At 35.6% G+C, this 24112-nt stretch overlaps 1 protein-coding gene across 1 annotated transcript; it reads left to right on the top strand.

The window, feature by feature from the left end:
- Positions 1-11686: 11686 nt before the first annotated feature.
- On the top strand, positions 11687-13108 carry LOC127745478 (phosphoenolpyruvate carboxykinase (ATP) 1-like). The gene is made up of 3 exons (XM_052258224.1): positions 11687-11692; positions 12670-12839; positions 12922-13108. The coding sequence occupies exons 1-3, from the start codon at positions 11687-11689 to the stop codon at positions 13106-13108; spliced, it is 363 nt and encodes a 120-aa protein (XP_052114184.1).
- Positions 13109-24112: the final 11004 nt, after the last annotated feature.

Here is a 24112-nt window from a genome sequence, read left to right as displayed (position 1 = left end):
AAAAATATCATTACATAATTTATATTTCTGGAGACACAACTGGATTTACAAACCTCGTTACACAACAGTCCGAAATAATTGAATGGCATCACACAGGGCACAACGTCCAACTCGTTAGGCGATTGGGAATGACCTCTTACAATATACGGTTTGATTCTATCCATTGAAACACTTACTAAATTGTTAACTTCTATAGAGGTTGCAACATTCCAGCACAATTTCACTCTTTTTTTATCTACATAAAGTTTGTCATCACTATTCTACAACAAGTCTTAGACTTTAAACCCACACAAATCAAATACACATAGCACACCTTTATCCCCCAACATAAGCTAACATATTAGTCGCATTACCTATACAATGACTTTTACCATTCAACTGAATTTAAAATATCTTCACAGATCATAACTTTCCCAAATCTCCAGCCAAATGTGATTACCACATGTGGATTAATTAAAACATTACTAAACGTTAATCTTTAACAACAAAGTACCTCTACGAAGATTACTTCAAGCAACTCCTTCTATATCGAAGTAGTCGTCACCTTCTTTCCTCCTACCATGCTTTCATAAGCCACCGCTGCCTCACAACTATCAATGTTCTCCCCCAATTGTGATTCATGATACTTTCGAGCATTGTGTCCAACCTTTCTGTACTGTCGATACCTCTGAACACGGTAAAACTTACCCCTAGCCGTGACAACTCTTTGTCCGCAGCCTTTGTACTTTGCTCGTAACAGATCTCGAACAGAAATCCTACTGACTTCCTCAACAATGCCTAGCCTTTGGCGATGTTTCTCCCTTAGGGATTGGCGCTCCATGGCCAATCTTATTTTTATGTCGAAGTAATCCTCAAAGAACTGGCAGGACAAGTTCATCAATCCCTTGCAATCATCCAACATTACCACATGCATGCTCATGTATGCTGCGTCTGGAATCTCCCCAACACATATTTTGTCGCTGCTCGCATTTGACTGCTTTGTCCTCTTTGTCCACCGATTTAGGATGAGACTTCTGGGATCATAGTCATGTTCAAATATATCAGCACCCCAACCATGGGTACACAAGGTAGCCCGAATGACTCCATGTGCTAACAAGAACAGTTGAATTCTTCATCTTCCTCAGCCCATGCCACGGCGCATGATCTCTGCTTGCAGTACATCGTAACCTCAAACAGCGTACAAGCGCTCGTCCTCTTGGTGGACACAAATCTTACATTGCTGGCTAGCATTAGCACCTCCCAAGATAGTTTGAAAGACTCTTTTGTATAAATTGTCGCTGCGAACTGCTCAATGGTTTCAAGTTTTATTTTTACTACAGGATCCTCGTATGCAGATTTATAATCTGCTACCAATTCTCTTCTTCTCATGAACTCAAGATAGTGTTGGAAGTGCTCCATAAATTCTCTCAGATTGTACCCGTAAGGTATAAATTTTTCTATCTACATATTCAACGCCTCACACCTCGATAATGTCTTCAATCCTGCAAAGAATGTTCCCCGGATGTCATCTATCCATGGATGGTGCTCTAATCCGAACTCTACCACGCTATCCGTCTATATTCTCTCAAATATGTTAACCTCTAGATCGTCCATTAAGCATAAACGGATTTTCTGAACATTCTATAATCATTACTCCTTAAACCTGATAAAAAATTCAACGCGGCTTCAACATCTATCACGTTAACCCGCCTTTGCTTCTCTATTACATTATAGATATCCTTTATCTCAAACCCAACAGTCTCAAACCCCCTGACTAATTGGCAAAAGTGCAGAATATAGTTCACACTCGCAAGCCAGTTTTCCTCATCGAATTGATTAGGTGCAAATCACCTCCTTGATTGATCTGTGTGACTATATCAGAACCCTAAAGCTTGCATCCAGCATGGTATGATTGTGGTTTTCATAAAATTGTTCAACATACCAATGGCCACTAGTATCATCAACGTGCACCTTTATCCGAGCTTCACACCCGCATCATGTGATAGGTCGAGGATCCATCTTCCTGTCTCTCCGCTGCATGTGTTTCCCCTTTCACTCTCCTTCCCTCGAGCACACAAATATCTACCAAATGATTTCACCTTCCAACCCCTGCTTTGTTCTGCGACCCACCGTCGACCTCCTCACCGAGAATCCTTTAATGCGATTGTATTCATTGTAGTAGTAATAAGCGGCTTGCAAATTTATGAACTCCGTCATAAGGATGTCCTTTGCTGTCAGGGCTAAAAAATCAATTACGCCAATAGACCCAATCCCATCAACAATCATCATTGATTCTTCTACTTTTATCTCCGCATCTCCTTCTGACAAATCCATCACTTCTGTTTCTTCTATAGGAATGGTTTGCCACTCATTTCATCTTCTTCAACATAAAACACACAACATAGGCCATGGGTTACACCAAGCAATGGGGGCACATCAACATAAACCGGACAATAACAAATTATAAACTTCACAACTGAATAAAAAACACACAGCTGTGGCGCATGGACTCGGTGAAAATTAGATGACACCTCGTAGCTTTGTTCCACAAACCCATTTGCCTGACACAGTTCACAAATCACACTAATTAAAACTTGGCATTATCAATCATAAATATCAACACAGTTATATCACACACCTTAGAAAAAATCTCGTACATATGCTGGATCCATCTTCAATTCATAAATAACAACACGTAGCAATTCAATACAAATTTTAATAACTTCCAATTCATGTGTATAACACATGAGGGCAATGTCCAACATGAGAAACTAAAAACTGTTGTCATCAGAGTCAAATAAACTACACACATTGTAACATGTGGAGAAGGATTAGAAATGGGTCCAAATCTACTTTTCCCTTATTTCATCAGTTCATTCAGATCAGATAAAGGTTTCAAAGCTGAACACATTTCATTAATGGGGATGAAATTTTTCGTAAAATTAATCTTTTTTCATTTTAATTTTAATCTTAACAACTTAATAACAGCAATTACTCACATTACATGCATAACAAAATCAAATATTTATTGTATATTTGTACCCACTTCGCACACTATAAAACATTGCAACATCAAATTTGTCGTTGATTCGGAGCCGGCACGATCCCCTAATTGAAACCAATTTTGAGAGCATACCTCCACCAACCTCTGGAGACATTATCGAATCGTAAATAATTCAAGGTGATCGACAAAACTACCTGTGTCGCTGGTTGCCCCATATCGTCTATTGTTTCCTTTATGGTGAACCTCAACTCGGGAGATCCACATCCTTACACTAGAAGAGACAACTTTGATCAAAGACTGGATCAAGTATTCTCAGACATCTGTGTGAAAGGAGGACAGCGGAAAATAGATTCTCAAGGCAAGCCTATCCAACTAAGGAGGCCTGACCTCAAGCCCATAGCTAGAGGATGGTTAGAATTCATCCAACGCTCTATCATCCCCACTAGCAACCAATCAGAAATGACTATTGAAAGAGCCATCATGATTCATTGCATCATGATTGGAAGTGAGGTGGAAGTACATAAGGTGATCCCTCAAGAATTGTACAAGATAGCTGAGAAGCCCTCCACCAATGCAAGGTTGGCATTCCCATACCTCATTTGTCATCTATGCAATTCAGCTGGAATTGTCATAGAAGGAGACATCTTCATTGAGGAGGACAAGCCCATCACTAAGCAGATCCTGATTTCTGTTTCGGCAGCAACCCCTCGCTCTCTTCCTCCGTGCAGCGCCGTTGACTTTTAGGTAGTCCAAACGAAGCTTCTTCGTGACCCCAACCCAATTTAATCCTACCTATTAATGACCTTCTATCTAAAATGTTGATGGATTTAAGTGAGTTGTAGTAATTAGAAGTTCTCATCTAGTAAATAAGTTAGTATATTTTTTCCAAATTTGTCCCAACTATTACTGTTCATTATTTATGAACCACTGTAATTTTTATTAATTTTGTTTGCTACCTAGTTCTTTAAAGTTTAAAAAATAATTTTTCACCGAAAAAAGCTCCTCATAACATATATCTTTTAAGGTCAAAATGGATACATTTTTTGTTTTAATTTTTCAGTTCCTCGTAACTTTTGCAGGCAAAAAAATTTAGATATGAAAGTGGGATGAGTGATATATCTTAATATTGTAACTTTTGGTATTTTTTAAAACTATGGGAAATAAACAAATTAGACCCTCCCATTTGTGTTTAAAAAATTAAAAAAATTTGGAGTACACAAATCGGATCTTCCGATTTGTGTTTAAAAAAGGACAATTTACGTAATTAAATAAATCTGTTGAATCCTTTACCCATATACACAAAACACAAACTTGTTATGTGCATGTGCAATTTAGATTATTAGGTAAACCATGGGAGCCAACCACGGTTTCTACTATCCACATAAACTGTGGCTGGCAGGGACGGATTACATGCGAACGAGAATCATCATAAACCGTGGTTGCCTACTACGATTTATTGAGACAGAAAAATGTACATAAAACCTTGCTACCAGCCACAATTTATGTAGGAGTTCGAATGGCCATAAACCTTTGTGAGTTGCAACGGTTTATAAGGAGTGAATGAATGTCAAAATGTTTGTTTAGTGTACTAAATTGATAATCATAAGTCCGTTTCTTTTACATGTTTATTTGAATCACTTTGGTATAATTTACATCACGCGTGGTATTTGTGACGAAATAGGTCGTAACCGTAGAAGCTCAAACGTATATAAATATCAAATAAATAGCAGATAATATTTCACACAATTCCGATACATATAACCCTAAACATCATTCTAAGTACATAAAACAACATGGGACGAGGAGACTGAATATAAGACATAACTAATCAGAATCCTCAATGGTGTCACTGTCATCATCGTCGAAATGACCAAGCAGGTGACCTCCGGTGCCACACAAAGGAGGACGCCTCACCCTCCTTGTTCTCTGGTCCACCTCTAGTGCTGCTGTCTCTCGGGAAACGGCGCTGAATGCTGAAGCTGGTGTCCCTTCTAATGCGAACCATGGGTCAGAAGGAGATGCTGCAGGCTCGTGAGGTCAACGGCCAACTGAGGCTGAACATCGGAAATAGGTGGCTGGTGATCAGCAAACTGGAAATGAACCTCAGGCATCTGTGGCCTATAATGGGCCGCATCGTCAGCCTTGAGTATGTCTGCTATATCCCTAAAGAACTCTGACTGAGTAACAGGATCATCGATGTCCATCCCGACAGCAGCGGTTGAAAACTCAGCAAATGCCTGTGGCTCGAAACTCCCAAACAGCTGAGAGCTACTGCCCACGTCGTAGGTGGGCTGATCCATCCCTGAAGCTGAACCACCCACATCATCACGAACACCGTGCTGAGTACCCTCATCCTCAACGGAAGGTCCTCGACCTCGTGCCCATCCACGACCATCCCGGGCAGGCTGTCGTCTGGCTCTACGACAAGGAACACGATAATCCATCAAATCTCCGTCATCAGCAGCGGGTTGGTCTTCATCCAAACGATCGTCCAGCCATCGCCAATCTCAATCCGTGGTACAGGTGCTTATACGGCGCCGCCGATCGACTCGCCTGTTATCTGGTCTGTCGTAAACCTGTACCCTGGAGGGGGCGTGGGACGACCCTCTGTGAAGAGCCTCCTCAGTCAACACAATCGGCCTCGGATCCTGAAATGCAACATCTGGGGATAGGAATCTGTGGGCCACACGACACCACCAGTCCAAGTACTCAGCTGATGGACCGGGGTTAAAGACTCGATCGACCGGTATGACTAAATAAAGCCAGTTCTCCTAATGCCTGTGCCACTCCTGAAAATATCTGGGAAACCATCGGTCCCCACCCCTGCCATCCTTGGCATGTAGCCAATTTATGTTCAGAGCCGGCTGGGGAAGATGCTGAACACCGCCGAACTGAGGTAGCACCCTATCCACCTGATGCCACTCAATCGCAGCAAAATATATCAGGCTAGTGATGGCCGTCCATAGCCTACGGTGCTCGTCAACTAGTATCTTCGGATGAATAACAGCAGCAACCTCGGCAGAGGAATAAGGCTCCCACACAAACTGTATCGAAAAAATGACACTTAAGTCAGACCATAAAATATAATCTAAACCAGTCTAAGAAAGAGCAATAACTAAATGACTCACATCGTGAACACGCAATCGATCCAACAAAAGGCGTGCAGAGACGACTCTTTGACCCACTGCATCGTTTCTCGGTAGATATGTAGTCCACCTACAATTTTAATTGAAATCATATCCTAACAAAGAAGAACACATGATGTTGAACAAGTTATGAAACGAAAATATTAAACGGTACCTGGATGCAAGCGGAAACCCAAATCCATGAAACCCACTAGGCCTGAGAGTGGAAAACCTCCAGAAAATTCAAGACTGTAGAAGCTGTAATGGCCCTGCCAAGTTAACAACATTTTTGTTTGTCCCACGACAGAGGCATCTATACAATCAGGCCAGTGCCGCCGAGCCCCAGCTATATCTCCCCAACTCGTCCAACGATGCCAAATAAGACAACCAGCGAAGGTGGACCCGGTTTGCGTTCTTGTCCACAAACAGCTGAGAGGACAACAACATCACAATATAAGCACGCGCGTATATATGCACGGTCTCCTCACTAGCATCTGCTGGGAGAACCTGGAACCTATCGTGAAACCATGTGTAGCACACTGTCATCTGCTTTACTTTATTCTGCGGAGGTAACTCCCCAAACAACTCGTGAAACCAGACCCATGCCAGTCTTTCGTGTTCCATCAGACTCTCAAAGTCAGTCAGGCACCCACTAACAGGCTCCCCATCGATTGGCAAACCAAGCTGACATGCCACATCTTGCAAAGTGATACTGCACTCACCAAAGGGCATGTGGAAGGTGTGGGTCTCAGGACGCCACCGCTCAATAAATGCGCTAAGTAGAGGCTCGTCAACCCAGAATCAATGACTGTTCAGTCTAGCCAAATGATACAACCTCGTGGTCTCTAGATACGGTATGATCTGCTCGTGTAAAGGCATATTCTGTTGTCTCCTCACGCCACTAATAACCCTAGTAGGCTGCAAAATATCGGTAACAAATTCCCTCAACATACGACCAATACTAATAACATCAAACATAATTTAGAAAAAAATAATTAGATACCGACATTGGTTTTCTATTTTCTTTAATAATAGTTACAACAAACACGAAGCAATAGGAATAATAACAATACCAACAAGAATAACTCTACTAACAATAACAATATTTATAATACTAACAGCTCCCATTACTAATAAAAATAAAAGTAATAATGATAACTACCATTATCATAATAGTAACAAAAAATAATAATAGTAACAATGATACTACCACTACTATCAACTCATAATAACAATAAAAATAAAATTAATAAAATAACTTGACTACAATAATAATTATAAAATAATAATACTTATACAAATAATAATAATAATAATAATAATAATATTAATAATCATAACTAACCTCGTCATCGATGAATCCAGCCACGTGAGCAATGCCATTTAGTCGGTACAAGCGAGTTTTATCCTCCATAACTCCACCACCCAAACCTCACCAAACTTACAACCCTCTCTCTCAAACTCTCTCAACCACGAACAAGCTTCAAAATTTTTGTTTCCTCCCAAATAATCCGTCCTTAGCATCAATGGATTATGTATTTATACTACTACAAACATAAACCGTGGGAAGTAAGGGGGTTTACGTTCATTGCATCCTCTTCATAAACCGTGGTAGACACCCACAGTTTATGCCCATCAGTTTCCCTTCCTAATCCGTGGGACTCAGCCACGGTTTACAGCCATTGTTTTCCATGCGTAATCCGTGCCTGCCAACCACAGTTTATGTGGATAGTAGAAACTGTAGTTGGCTCCCACGATTTACCTAATCATCTAAATTGTACATGCACGTAATAAGTTTGTGTTTTGTGTATATGAGTAAATGATTCAACATATTTATTTAATTACGTAAATTGCCCTGATTATAAATATAAAATTAGTTAAGATTTTTTTATTATTTTAATTAAGAGATCTAGAATTTAAATCACATAAATAGTAAAATTTTATTTATAAAATATATGATAAAGAGATTTTAAAAAAATTATTTTTTTAAATCATCGTCTAAAAAAGTTAAATAATTTTTAGGTTTAAATATTTAATGTAAAAATATTGTTTTATTTAATAATTATATTTAGATAAAATAATATACAAATATTATTTATTTATTTATTATATTAAAAATATAAATTATAGTTTTTTAAATATTTTTTAATATTTTTATTTTTATTATTAAAATTTATCAAATATATTAAACAAACAATTTTTTCTAATAACTTACTTACACTCGAACAAATTCATAATATTGACAAGCAAGGAAGAAAAAATGTACACATAAAACTTTGAACTACATATGTATCTTCCCTTCTAAATCCTCTTGTATTCTTGTTTCTAGTTGTTAGTTTAGGATTATTAAAGTGGTGTCATTTGCATTTGATAGGAAGGTTTTGTTATTATTCTTTTTAGACTTCAACTCGTTTTTTCTCTTTCCAAATCATCGATGACCGATCCAAACATAGCCTTAGGTTAAGTTAAACCCTCAAATTAGTTTTTGTTTATGTTAAACTTAAACCAGTAATAATGTATGTATATTAGACTTTTTGAGACAATTGTAAATTCTGAGAGATAACTCTAATTGATCAATATAAAAAGATTTTAATTTTATCTTTTTTTGTTTTTTCTTAATTTAACCAATATATCATGATAAAGATTTTAGAAGTTGTATTTGATTTTTTTTATTTTTTCTAATTTTAATTATTATTATATTTTTCCTAATTTTAATTATTATTATATATATTATCTATTTAATATATTTATTTCATTTAATTTTATTAAATATATTCATAATTTAATATATAAAATATTATATATATGCCGCTGTTGTTTGTGCTTCATTTCCGTGCGCAAAAGTTAGTAATCTTCAAATTCTGATACCCAACTTGCGAACCCGGCCCATCAATTGAGTCCATAAAGTTTTCAACTTGACGAGTAAAGATTAGTGCTGGCTCAATCCCCGATTAATTTTGTCATTCCTTCTCTTTTCTTTGATTCTCTTGTTTCAATAAATGTTTTGATTTTTATGTTACTTTACTTGATTTTTGGGGTGCCTCATTCAATACTCCTGGAAGGTTTGGAGTATTAAAACTCTTCTTAAAGAGTTAAACAAAAGTTAATGTATTTGGAGTTTTAGTACTCTTTAATTAAGAAGAGAGAGAAGAATCATCATTTAATTATTAAGAAAAGAGAAAAGAATTAACATTAAATTCTATTTGGGTTAAATTTTTTGTTTTAATTTAAATTTATTTTATTTTTAAATTGGTATTAAATTATTATAAAATTATGATAAAAATAAAAATTTAAAAGAATTAAAAAGATATAATACTCTTATTATTCTAAAATTTTTTTATTTAAACAAACATATTCATATTATTTTAAAATTAATATGAATAAATTTATTTAAAATTTTTAAATTTTAAATAAATATATTCATCTTATTTTAAATAAATGTTCTCGTATTATTTTTTTTAAAACGATTAAACATGATTTTTAAATATTTCAACAAAAGAGATAGATATATGTAATCTTTCAAATTAATAATATTAGAGTGTATATATAAATATATGAATACGATTCAAATTGTACAGAAATAGGAATAAATTTGTCAGTGAACAAATTCATTATTTTCAATGAACAAAAGAAGATAATATATTAACTAAACTTTATGAAATAAATTATCATTTTAAATAAATAATTAAAATAAATAAAATATAAAATTATTAATTAATTAGATTTTATTAACTAATTAAATAACTTATATATTAATAGAGCATATTAAATTTCTTATAATAATTATAATTATTATTTATTAAAAATATATTTTATAAGTTGTAATTAATATATTTGTAGTTTTTCAAAAAAAAGTATTAATTGTTTATTGATTTCATCAGTATGCATTAAATGTTAACCTAAATCAACGCAAAGTAAATTAAATTTTAAATTTTAATAGTGTTTTTTTTGTTAAAGTTATATGGAGTTTTAAAACTCCAAACATCAAGGGAGTATTGTAACATCCACCTACATTCAAATAATTCAATTTGATACGAAGGTTTTGTTATTAATCTCTTTAGACTTCAGCTCATTTTTCCTCTTTCCAAACCACCAATCTAAAAGTGGCAAACAGGCTTAAAGTCGCCAGGTCGCCCCGCATAATTTGCGTAAAAAGACGGATCGAATTGAAAAATTGGGATCGTCATATTACAAAAGTCTGCTTAACTCGCACCGTTTAAATCACGGACTTACCCGCCGGACTGAGCGTATTTTTGGCAGGGATATTTTTTACAATTTTTTATAATATTACATAGAAAAATATTTCTTATAATGAATATATCTATTGTAATTAATTTTCTTTGTCAATCTGTCATCTTTTACCTAAAAAACAATATCCATGTTGAATATATTATTTTCATCAGAACCATACATAATTGATTGATAACTCTATATATAAAAATACTCTTGTGGTAACTAAATACTATATCGTTATCTCGCTAAAGTTAATTCTCTTATGATTATGCCAATGTATAGCACTATCAGATGAAAATTGATCACTACAAGAAACAGAATAATTATCGACGCCAAAAATCGACGGCCAAATTTTTCGTCGATAATTTTCGACGGCTTGTCGTCGATAAAATGAAAAAAAGATCATTAAAAATAAAATATTAAAATCGACGACGATGTCGTCTATAATTTTGGTAACTTTTTAACCTTTTTGTTCTATCGTCGCATTATCGACAAAAGAGTGGATGAAAATTTTTTTTTTCCTTTAAAATTGATGGACTTGTTATCTATTTTAATAATTAAAATATCGATAACCTTTGCCGTCGATAAATTTAGACGATAGAGATCTCTTTTTAAAGTGAGCAAACGGCATAGATTTATTACATAAAATAGACGACTGGAGCGTTGATTTTTATTTTAACTAAAATCGATGCAAGAGTCGTCGATTTTTATAAAGAAAACATGACTCCCGTGTTTGGCTTCACGCGTCCCTGTTTCACTTATTTCCCCAAATTTAACCCCAAATCTTTATAGAATCAGAGTTCAGGCTTGGCTTCTTCTTCTCCTCCAACGCCTGAGAATAGAGACCAGAGACAGAATCACAGTCATGTAGAGAGGCAGAGAATAGAACTTCTTCTTCTCCGACACCTGAGAAAATCCGTCGACCTCCGTCTGAGAGCAGAGCTTCTTCTTCTTTTTCTTCTCCTCCGCCTAAAAGTAGAGCTTCTTCTTCTAAAAAAGTGTAAGGTCAACTCATATAAAATAACCTCAATGTTGCTGACATAAATCTAAATTCAAATTTATTAGTTAATTATCAAATTGGACTTGTTAATTTTGGCCGGCTTAATTGGGCAGAACAGTTTATGTTTCTTAAATCCAATTGAATTTAAGACCATTGTGCTTGATCCTCGTATAAAGTTCTAGTATTTTAGAATTTTGTTACCAAATGCTTAGTCTTCAACCATTAACTTGTCAAAACAAAAAATCTGACTATTTTTAATGTTTAAATATCTTCTCTGTAGAGTCAAATACTTCATGCTTAATCTTGTACAAGCCTACCCCAAAAGATCTATCACCTTGGTTTGACATGGATGTAAGTATATTTTTGTAATTTTCTCACCTAATTAATTCCTGTATTTAATTAGTTGATTACTTCTATTGGTTGATTCTTTATTTATATTATGCATTTGGCTTTGAAATAAATTTGGCTCAATTTAAATGCCTTAGGGAAGATATTTCATTCAGTTAGATGAACTTAATAGAGGTACTAATTCATTTTCACATAAGAAAATCATAACATTATTAATCACTTTGGTTATATTGTCAAAACTACAACCATGTTGCATTCTTCAAACGATTGACAACAGCTTTAACTTGAAGGGTGCTACATTTATTATTTTCTTTTTTCTTTCTGTGTTTATGCTTGTAACATAAGTATATGCTTGCAGTTCTACTTTCAACATGGACGTCCTCTTCCAAATGAACTGAAAGAACAATGCATGTTAAGAATTGATCAGTTATTCCATGATCACTTGGATGGCCTGCAGATGCATGGTGAGATATCATGTTTATAAGTAGAAGATAGCCTGAAGGGAGCAGTGTGTTGTAACTGGGAAAAAACGAAAAAGTTTTGAAATAAGTTTGACATTCTGGTTTCAGAAATAATCACACTCACCTCACTTGAAGTTGAGCAAAAATTAACTTAATTTAATTGTTATACTTGCCATGCCAGAATTCAAATTACTTACCAAGGAAGTATGTAAGCTGCCATCTTTCTTTTCAACTTCACTTTTCAGAAAGATTGAAAACAGAGCTGGTGTTGTGACAAGGTGTGTACTTCATTAATTTGGAAACACTAGTTGTGGCTGTAAATTTTGTTGTGCAATGTATGGTGAATCTTGTTTGAATTGTTGGTCACTTAATTGATTGTTGTCTAGATCCTAAGTAGCTTTAGAATTATTGGGTCATTCAGAAAGATTATTCATAATTGTGCTCTAGGTTATTGCATCATTTCTTTTTGTAAAAGCATTTGTTTTGGTGGCTGATTGTTTTTTTAATTGATAACTTTAGGTGGCTGGCACTGAGGATGGTATTAAGAAGCCAACAACAACTTTCTCAGCTTGTTTTGGTGATACTTTCATAATGCTACACCCAATAAAGTATGCTACAATGCTTGCTGAGAAGATGGAGAAGCACGGCGCTACCGGCTGGCTTGTTAAGACGGGTTGGTCTGGTGGCAGGTAAGCCTCGTCGGAATGATTGTCCTTTTTAAGGCTTTAATTGATTACATGTTTAATAGGATTATTTACTTGTTTAATGTAGGTATGGTTATGGTAGCCGTATCAAGCTACCCTACACAAGAAAAATCATTGATGCTATTCACTCTGGAAGCCTCTTAAATGCTGAGTACAAGAAGACTGAGATTTTTGGGTTTGAGATCTCAACTGAAGTTGAAGGGGTCACTTCAGAAATTCTTGATCCTATTAACACTGTTAGTAGTTTGTGTTAGGTGTGTATGTCTAACCAATTCAAAATATTATAGCGTATAGGACTATCATATTTATGTTGTCTTGAATCTTTATGTTAGAGAATTATTTATTATTTAGATAAGTTTGTAAATTGATTATATCTAATATTTAGTACAAATTTTGTTTTTATATTTAAAAGTTTAGTTACCTCGTTATCTAATATTTAGTATAAATTTTATTTTTATATTTAAAAGTTTATTTGTATTAATTGTCAACTATTTTTTCAATAAAAAAATATGGCTATTAAAATCGACGACACCCTTGTCGCTTTTTAAATTTAAAATAGACAAAGAAAAATAAAAAAATCTACGACATATTTGTCGATATTTTAATAATTAAATCGACGGCTGGGCTGTCAATTTTAATGAATCAAATATCGGCGAAAATGTTGTTGATTTTATATAATAATATCGACGGCAAACCTGTCAATTTTAATGAATCAAATATCGACGAAAATGTTGTTGATTTTATATAATAATATCGATGGCAAATCTGTCGATTTTATTAAGCAGGTAAAATTCTCAACTTCATATTATAGACGGAAAGGTTGTCGATTTTATTGAATTATTATCGACGGCCTGGCAAGCCGTCGATTTTATTAGAATTTTGAAAAATTGACAAGCTTAATAGCGACCACCATTGCCATCGATTTTTAATATTATTGACGGCTTAGCCGTCGATTTGGACGTCGATTTTAACTGTGTTTCTTGTAGTGGATTAAATTACATTTATTTTCGACGAGGTGGGTAACCTTTTAGGCATAATCATGGTCGGAGTTGAGGAAGGTTTGAAAAATGCTAACAATACAAATGTTTTATATTTTTAATACCCAATAATAAATATATAAATTAAAACTAATATTGTTTCGTACAAAATCATAAAATGTATATTATACTTAAAATATATCTAGTCCATATTAATTGTCATTATTTATCAATTACGTTATGACAAATCTGGTTATTAAAAAAGATTAAAATTAACTTAAATATACACAATATTATTTCATACCTTTTTATTTTTATTTTATCATCATAAAAAGTCATACATATTATAAGAAAATATCATCTTTTTACCGACGGTTCTTTCATTCAATAGTTTCTATAAAGAAAAGATGGATGCTTTTGTTATTTTCAGTTCTTTGGTATGTATGGACGACACGTAATAATATTGTGTTTGGCAAGAATATATGGGATTTTGAAAGGCTGAAGCATAGGTTTAGTCCTTAACATATTCGTAGATGAAGTGTAGAGTAGATAAAAAGATAACTAATAAAAGAATAAATGGTTAAAGTTTTCTCAATGTTAACAGTCGTAGTGTATGATAAGTGTTTTATAACTTTTTTGGATTTGATTGTTTCTTTATTATTATATGTTGTTCTGTTTAATTTATGCTAAAAAGGCATATGATAATCATCTTATCGTGGTAGTATAAAAGTTGTAGGTATTATATTTACTTTTTATGCTCTTAAATCTTATATCATTGATAAATATTTGTGACTGAGTAATTATTAAAATAAATTAGTTTAATATCTATTATATATTTTATTTAAATTATAATAGTAAGTAAATATTTTTTTCAAAGTAAATAATGCAATTTTTTCATAAAAACAACGTTTAAATAATTGTGAAATTAGATTATACTACAGATGATGATAAATATCTTAGCATTAGATCTGTTATAAAACAAACTTCTAAAAATATTATGTTGTATTATATAATTTAATTATATTTTTTCTATTTCCAATCTATATTATTTGCATGGATTGGCATATTTCTAAAAAGGGTTATTCAATTTTTTTAAATTATTAAATCAAATCCATTACAACTAATTAATTAGATTGATTAAATATATAAATATCTTATAATTTAATATAACTTAATTTATATAAATACATGACTTTTACAGTTTTACTATTTATTGTAATAAATTCTAGAGATAATTTCTGTAAGTTATAGTTTATTTTTTTATCCGCATATTCAATTTTTTAGAATAATTTTTTAATTTTTTATTTATAAATAGATTATTTTTTACTTTAATATATGAACTTTTTATTGTATAATTCATTTTAACAAAAATAAATTAATTTATGAAAATTTAAATTTAAGCGCTTACTATGGTTAAACTCAAATTTCAATTTATTATCTCATATTATTATATAAATATTAAGTTCTTTGATTAAACACTTATTTGATTACGAAATGATATTATATGTTACTTTTATATAGGCAATTAAATTTCAGTTGCTACACAAATATTATATTTTAGGTAATTGTATATTTTTTGTTACTTTAAAAATTATTATATATTTTTAAGATTGTTTAATTATGTTTATTTTTTTAAAAGTATTGTCATTACTGGAGAATAACTAATATTTGTGAATTGTGATAGTCTAAAATTGAGAAAATAAAAATACAAAATATTAATATTTTGAGTTTTTGAAGTATAAATCATAAAGTAAATATATATGATTATAATTAATAATCATAATTAGGAAAGGGCTGGGTCAGGGGACGATTTGGGGTGCTCGCGGATGGCACCTGCGGGGGTGTCTGAGAAAGGGGATGAGACGCGATATACCTGTGGTGGGAAGAGGGCGCCGCTTCGGGTGTTGGCAGGGAGCGTGGCTACTGCTGCGAGAACAGAGCCCCTGGTGGCGGTTGAGGAGATTGTCACGGATGAAGGGGCGGGGCGGATGATTGTGGCTGGGGATTTAGGTGAAAAGGAGAAGGTTGGACATAGCACCGGGGCTCGGTCTGGGCTTGATGGGTCCGGCGAGGATGATGAAATTCGGGGGAGCGATTGGAAGTGTGAGAATGACCGAGTAGTAGGGGAATGTCGTATTGCTGAGGAATTGGGTGTAGCTACAGAAGCACCATACGCTGGTGGGTACAGTGCCAAGAGAGCTTGGTAAAAGGTAATGCAGCGGCTGACCCAGCTACCGAAGTAGCGGTCGATCGGTCAGTGACATTGGCAACGGAGGGATTGGGGGAGGGGGTATCGCTGGCAGGTTTAGAGCCTGACCCACATGTTGAAGAGAGCGAGGGTGTGTCAGAAACGTCTGGCACCGAAAGGGCAGAAGAAACACAAGAAAACAGAACTACTTGGACCCTGGCGGTGGAATCTGGAGTGGTGCCTTATGATGAGGAAGATGATATTATGGCGATACTCCAATCACAGAATGAGAAGATTGCTTTAAGGAAGAAGCTGGCTAAACAGAAAGAAAGGCCAGAAGAAGTCATCCAAAAAATAGGAAACAGGTGTGTACTACTGTTTTAAAATGACTTTTGCATCCTGGAATGTTCGGGGGTTGGCAGGGACTGGAAAATTGAGTATGGTTAAAAATTTTAGAAAGAAGTTCAATGTGCATGTGCTAGGCTTAATAGAGACAAAGAAAGAGGTGATAACTAAATTTGAGGTGGTGCAGTTGTGGGGTAATGATGGAGTGGGTTGGGAGTTTGTGGAGGCAGAAGGCACTTCTGGCGGCTTGTTACTGATGTGGGATAACACGGTTTTTAACTTAAGTAGCTGTTATAAAGGAGCTAGGTGGCTATGTGTGGATGGAGTGCTGTTAATGAATAATTTTCGGTGTGCGTTCTGTTTGGTGTATGGTGAACATGGTAGGAAGAAAAAGCTTGTAGTATGGGAAGAGCTAAGCTTCTTGTCCGGTTTATGCCAGGTACCATTCTGTTTTATGGGGGATTTTAACGAGATTGTTCAAGTAGAAGAACGACTGGGGGCCACGTTTCTGCCAAGGTCTGCAGCAGAGTTTAAATCTTGGATTCATGATATGGAGATGATGGATCTAGTTTTATCTGATAGGCGGTTCACATGGTTCCGTGGCCAATCATGTAGTCGTATTGACAGGGTCTTGGTTAGTTTGGAATGGTTGGAAGAATTTCCTGAAACAAGGTTACGAGGAGGTCCAAGAGGGCTGTCAGACCACTGTCCAATGATTATGAACGTAACTAGGTTGGGAGGGAAGCCGAGACCGTTTCGGAGCCTGGATTCATGGTTTACTCACGATGGGGTTTTGAGAATGGTAAAGGAGGAATGGAGGAGTCTCGGGGAGATTTAGTTCATGGATAAATTGAAGGCTTTGACGATCCCACTAGGGAGATGGCATAGAAAGCAGTTTGGTGATCTGGACATGAGGATTAACAAGTTTGAGGAGGAGATCAAGAAGGTAGATGATCTGGTGAATCATGGAGTATATGATGGAAAAATGGAGGCGAGAAGGAAGGCGCTTGTGAGCTCTTGTAAGAAATGGTATATTAGAAAGAAAATCCATTGAAAGCAGATGTCACGGTCTAGGCATGCTAAGGAGATGGATAAAAACACTAGATACTTCCACAATCTTGCATCAGCTTGTAGGAGAAGCAATCGGATTGAAGCCTTACGGATCCAGAGGAGAGTAGTAAGGAATCAAGCACGGATCAAGGTAGCTATAAGAGATTTCTATAAAGAGTTATATCACCAGGAGCCTTCTCCTAATATTGGAATCCGGGATGGGCTGGTTAGGCGAATAACTGGGGAGGAGGCAGCAAAGCTGGAGTTGATGCCAAGTACAGAAGAAATAAAGGCTATAGTGTGAGATTGTGAGTCTTCGAAAGCTCCTGGAAGTGATGGGTATAATATGAATTTTATTAAGAAGTGTTGGGCAGAGATTGGGAGGGAATTCACAGAAGCAGTGTTGGGGTTCTTCCAATCAGCTATGCTACCTAGGGGCTCGAATGTCACTTAGGTGGCTCTGGCACCGAAGTTCGTTGGAGCTACAGAGATAAAAGATCTTCGGTCGATTAGTATGGTGGGGTGCGTTTATAAGGCCATATCTAAGGTCATGGTTCGAAGGATGCGGCATGTGATGCCAGGTTTAGTGGGCGAGACTCAGAGTGCTTTTGTGTAGGGCAGGAAAATCCATGACGAGACTCTGATAGCGTGTGAAACTGTGCATTGGCTAAAATCTAGAAGACGTAGCTCTGCACTTATTAAACTAGATTTTCAGAAGGCGTATGATCGGGTCAAATGGAGCTTTGTTGACATCGTTCTGCAGAAGATGGGGTTTGGAAATCGTTGGCGGAGGTGGATCAATGAGTGTGTATGTTCTGCGTCCATGTCAGTTCTAATCAATGGAGCTCCCACTAAGCCCTTCAAAATGGAAAGGGGACTACGACATGGAGACCCTTTATCTCCCTTTCTGTTTGTGTTAGTTGTTGATGTTCTTCATCGAATGATAGGAGAGGCGGTGAGGAATGGCTGCATACTTCTGCTCTTGGTTGGACGGGATAACATTGAGTTGTCACACTTACAGTTTGCAGACAATACTATTCTTTTTTGCCCTCCAGAGGAAGAGACCATAAAGAATTACAAGCGTCTACTGCATTGCTTTGAGCTGATGTCGGGGTTGAGCATTAATTTTGAGAAGTCAAGTCTCATTCCTGTTAACTATGAGCAGCGATGGACGCGGAAGATGTGTTGTTTGCTAGATTGTAGGGAGGCAGCCCTCCCTGTTCGATACCTGGAAATCTCATTGGGAGTGAATCCGAGGCTTGTGAAAACGTGGCAACCAGTGATTGATAAGGTGGAAGACAAGCTAGGCCTGTGGAAAGCAAAGACACTCAATAATGCGGTAAGCTGGTGCTCATAAAATCTGTCCTTAATAGCTTGTCTATATACTATCTGAGCTTGTACAAGATGCCAAAGGCAGTAGCAGAGAAGTTGATTTCCTTACAATGTCGTTTCTTGTGGAGTAAAGAGGATGGGAGGGTGGGGATGCCACTAGTGCGGTGGGAGGTAGTGATGGCACCTAAAAGATAGGTGGTTTGGGAGTTGGAGATGCAGTGCTTCGGAATATCGCTCTTTTGTTTAAGTGGTGGTGGCGGTTTTCGAAAGAGGAGTGCTCCCTTTGGAAGAAAGTGGTTTGTTCTTGTAATAGCATGAATTCTTCTGAGATGCTGCATGGGCAACCTGCTCCCAACCGAGGGGGTCCTTGGAAGGATATCTGTCAGCTTCAAATAAGAGAGCCACAAGTTAGAGAGACGATGATCAGAGGCCTATCAATGGAGGTTGGGAACGGCAGAACAACCCGGTTCTGGGAGGACATCTGGCTCCCTGATGGGGTCTTGGAAGATCTTTTTCCAAGACTTTTCTCGGTCTCGAATCTTCAAGGATCTGTTATAGGAGACTGTGGATTTTAGGATGGGTTGGAGTGGATATGGAGCTTCCAGTGGATGAGACAGCTATTTCAGTGGGAGCTAGACCTTTTAAACCACCTCCACGAGATACTACGATCGGTTAAGCTAACAATGGAGAGAGAGGATAAGGTGATTTGGAAATTTGACAGAACTGGTATTTTTTCAACTAGCTCCTTTGTGAAGGGGTTGCAGGAAGCAGTTCTCCCGGAGGAAATAACTAGCTATAGCTTCACTAGTGTTATTTGGAGGGGATTCGTCCCGCAAAGGGTTGAAATGTTTGCTTGGTTTGTCTTAGTTGGGAGAGTGAATACTAAAGAAAGGCTTTCCAGGCTAGGGGTTATTGGCCAGCTCGATAATATGTGTCCTTTATGTTGTAAGGCTGTTGAGTCGGCTGTCCATCTATTTCTTGGCTGTGAGCTCACTTGGCAGGTGTGGTGTGCATGGTTGGACGCCAGATGAGCGGATAATTTATACGCTTTTTGACATTGTTTTTAGATAGTTTTTAGTATAATCTAGCTACTTTTAGGGATGTTTTCATTAGTTTTTATGCTAAATTCACATTTTTGGACTTTACTATGAATTTTTGTGTTTTTCTGTAATTTCAGGTAATTTCGGGCTGAAATTGAGGGACCTGAGCAAAACTCTGATAAGGAGGCTGACAAAGGACTGCTGATGCTGTTGGAATCTGACCTCCTTGCACTCGAAAGGGATTTTTTGGAGCTACAGAACTCCAAATGGCACGCTCTCAATGGCGTTGAAAAGTAGACATCCAGAGCTTTCCAGCAATATATAATAGTCTATACTTTATTTGTGATTAGACGACGTAAACTGGCGCTCAACGCCAGTTCCATGCTACATTCCGGAGTCAAACGCCAGAAACACGTCACGAACCAGAGTTGAACGCCAAAAACACGTTACAACTTGGCGATCAACTCCAAAAGAAGCCTCTGCACATGTAAAGTTCAAGCTCAGCCCAAGCACACACCAAGTGGGCCCCAGAAGTGGATTTCTGCATCAATTACTTACTTCTGTAAACCCAGTAGCTAGTCTAGTATAAATAGAACATTTTATTATTGTATTAGACATCTTTGGTCTCGGTTTTACTCTATTATTCATCTGAGGAGACTATTGATCACGTTTGGGGGCTGGCCATTCAGCCATGTCTGAACCTTCATCACTTATGTATTTTCAATGGTGGAGTTTCTACACACCATAGATCAAGGGTGTGGAGCTCTGTTGTACCTCAATTTTTAATGCAATTACTACTATTTTCTATTCAATTCAGCTATTCTTGTTCTAAGATATTCGTTGCACTTCAACATGATGAATGTGATGATTCATGACACTCATCATCATTCTCACCTATGAACGCGTGACTAACAACCACTTCTGTTCTACTTTAGACCGGGCGCATATCTCTTGGATTCCTTAATCAGAATCTTCGTGGTATAAGCTAGATTGATGGCGGCATTTATGAGAATCCGGAAAGTCTAAACCTTGTTTGTGGTATTCCGAGTAGGATTCAGGGATTGAATGATTGTGACGAGCTTCAAACTCGCGATTGTAGGCGTGATGACAAATGCAAAAGAATCAAGGGATTCTATTCCAACATGATCGAGAACCGACAGATGATTAGTCGTGCCGTGACAGAGCATTTGGACCTTTTTCACTGAGAAGATGGGATGTAGCCATTGACAACGGTGATGCCCTACATACAGCTTGCCATGGAAAGGAATAAGAACGATTGAAGGAAGGCAGTAGGAAAGTAGAGATCCAACAGGGACAAGCATCTCCATACACTTATCTGAAATTCCCACCATTGAATTACATGAGTAACTCTATCTTTATTTTCTGCTTGATTTATTATTCGAAAACTCTATAACATTTATTATCCGCCTAACTGAGATTTACAAGATGACCATAGCTTGCTTCATACCAACAATCTCCGTGGGATCGACCCTTACTCACGTAAGGTATTACTTGGATGACCCAGTGCACTTGCTGGTTAGTTGTGCGGAGTTGTGACTAAGTGTGATTCACGTTTGAGAGCGCTACCAAGTTTTTGGCGCCATTGTTGATGATCACAATTTCGTGCACCAAGTTTTTGGCGCCGTTGCCAGAGATTGTTCAAGTTTGGACAACTGACGGTTCATCTTGTTGCTCAGATTAAGTAATTTTCTTTTTGTTTTATTTTCAAAAAATTTTTCAAAAAAAAATCTTTCAAAAAAATTTTTACTTCTGTTTTCGAAAATTATTCTAAATTTTTAAGAATGAATTCTAGAGTTTCACAGTAACGTGTTGAAGCCTGGTTGGCTGTAAAGTCATGTCCAAATTCTTTTGGACTGAGGTTTCCAACCATCATCATAGAGGCAAGTTAATTAAAATATCAGCTGTTGTATGCCTGATTTATATCCTAAAGCTGGCTGGCTATTAAGCCATGCCCAACCCTTGGATTGGAGCTTTAGGCTAACATTGAAAGATTCCTGGAATTCTTCTTAGAAAATTTGAATTTCTTATTGTCTTTTTCCTATATATTTTTCGAAAAATAAAATAAAAATTATAAAATCATAAAAACCAAAAATATTTTGTGATTCTTGTTTGAGTCTTGTGTCATGTTTTAAGTTTAGTGTCAATTACATATTCATATTGTTCTTGCATTTTTCGAAAAATTCATGCATTCATAGTGTTCTTCATGATCTTCAAGTTGTTCTTGGTAAGTCTACTTGTTTGATCTTGATAATTTCTTGTTTTGTGTTTTTGTTGTTTTTCATATGCATTTTTGCATTCATAGTGTCTAAGCATTGCAAATCTCTAAGTTTGGTGTCTTGCATGTCTTATTCGCATAAAAAATTTTTCAAAAATAAATTCTTGATGTTCATCATGATCTTCAAAGTGTTCTTGGTGTTCATCTTGACATTATTAGCATTCTTGCATGCATCATGTGTTTTGATCTAAAAATTTCATGCATTGAGTCTTTTTTTGTGTTTTTCTCTCTCATCATAATTAAAAATTCAAAAATAAAAAATATCTTTTCCTTTTTTTCTCTCAAAATTTCAAAAATTTGGGTTGACTTAGTCAAAAAATTTTAAAATTAGTTGTTTCTTGTAAGTCAAGTCAAATTTTCAAATTTTAAAAATCTTATCTTATTAAAACTTTTTCAAAAATCAAATCTTTTTCATTTTTTATTTAATTTTCGAAAATTTAATGTTTTAAAATATTTTTCAAAAATCTTTTTCTTAGTTTTATCTTTATTTTCGAAAATTATGCTAACACTTAATATGATTGATTCAAAAATTTGAAGTTTGTTACTTTCTTGTTAAGAAAGGTTCAATCTTTAAATTCTAGAATCATATCTTTTAGTTTCTTGTTAGTTAAGTAATTAATTTTAATTTTAAAAATTAAATCTTTCTAACCATATCTTTTTAATCATATCTTTTCATTTTATCTTTTATATGATATTTTTTTCAAAATTTTATCTTTTTTCAAAAATTTAATTTTAAAATATCTTTTCTACCTTCTTATCTTCTTATCTTCTTATCTTTTCAAATTTGATTTTCAAATCTTTTTCAAATAACTAATTAACTTTTTGTTTGTTTCTTATCTTTTTCAAAATCACCTAACAATCTAACTATTTGACTTTTTGTTTGTTTCTTATCTTTTTCAAAACCACCTAACAACTTTTCTCTCTAATTTTCGAAAATACCTCCCTCTTTTTCAAAAATTCTTTATTTAATTAATTAATTGTTTTAAATTTTAATTTTAATTTTATTTCTTATCTTTATTTTTTGAAAATCATTTAACTCCTTTTTAAAATTTATTTTCGAAAATTTCTCTCTCTCTCATATTATTCTTTTTATTCATTCATTTACTAACACTTCTCTTCATCTCAAATCACTACCTCTTCCACCCAAAAATTTGAACCCCATCTTCCTCTTTGTGTTCGAGTTTTTCTCTTCCCCTTCTTCTATTCTCCTTTTCTTATACTCACACAAAGGAATCTCTATACTGTGGTAAAGAGGATCCCTATTATTATTTTCTGTTCCCTCCTTTTTCATATGAGCAGGAGCAAGGACAAAGGCATTCTTGTTGAAGCTGACCCAGAACCTGAAAGGACACTGAAGAGGAAACTAAGAGAAGCTAAATTACAACAATTCAGAGACAACCTTATTGAAAATTTCGAACAAGAAAAGGAGATGGCAGCCGAACCCAACAACAATAATGCAAGAAGGATGCTTGGTGATTATACTACACCTACTTCCAAGTATGATGGAAGAAGCATCTCAATTCCTGCCATTGGAGCAAACAATTTTGAGCTGAAATCTTAACTAGTTGCTCTAATGCAACAGAACTGCAAGTTTCATGGACTTTCATCAGAAGATCCCTACCAGTTTTTAACTGAGTTCTTGCAGATCTGTGAGACTGTTAAGACTAATAGAGTAGACCCTGAAGTCTACACGCTCATGCTTTTTCCTTTTGCTGTAAGAGACAGAGCTAGAGCATGGTTGGACTCTCAACCTAAAGATAGCCAAGCTCAAGAACTTATTGACATGGTTGCAAATAACCAATTCATGTACACTTCTGAGAGGAATTCCGTGAATAATGGGACACCTCAAAGGAAGGGAGTTCTTGAAATTGATGCTCTGAATGCCATTTTGGCTCAGAACAAAATGTTGACTCAGCAAGTCAACATGATTTTTCAAAATCTGAATGGATGGCAAAATGCATCCAACAGTACTAAAGAGGCATCTTCTGAAGAAGAAACTTATGATCCTGAGAACCCTGCAATAGCAGAAG

Source organism: Arachis duranensis, chromosome 3 (assembly GCF_000817695.3).
Source record: "Arachis duranensis cultivar V14167 chromosome 3, aradu.V14167.gnm2.J7QH, whole genome shotgun sequence".
NCBI classification, from domain to species: Eukaryota; Viridiplantae; Streptophyta; class Magnoliopsida; order Fabales; family Fabaceae; genus Arachis; species Arachis duranensis.
This window is presented reverse-complemented; position numbering and strand designations above follow the sequence as displayed.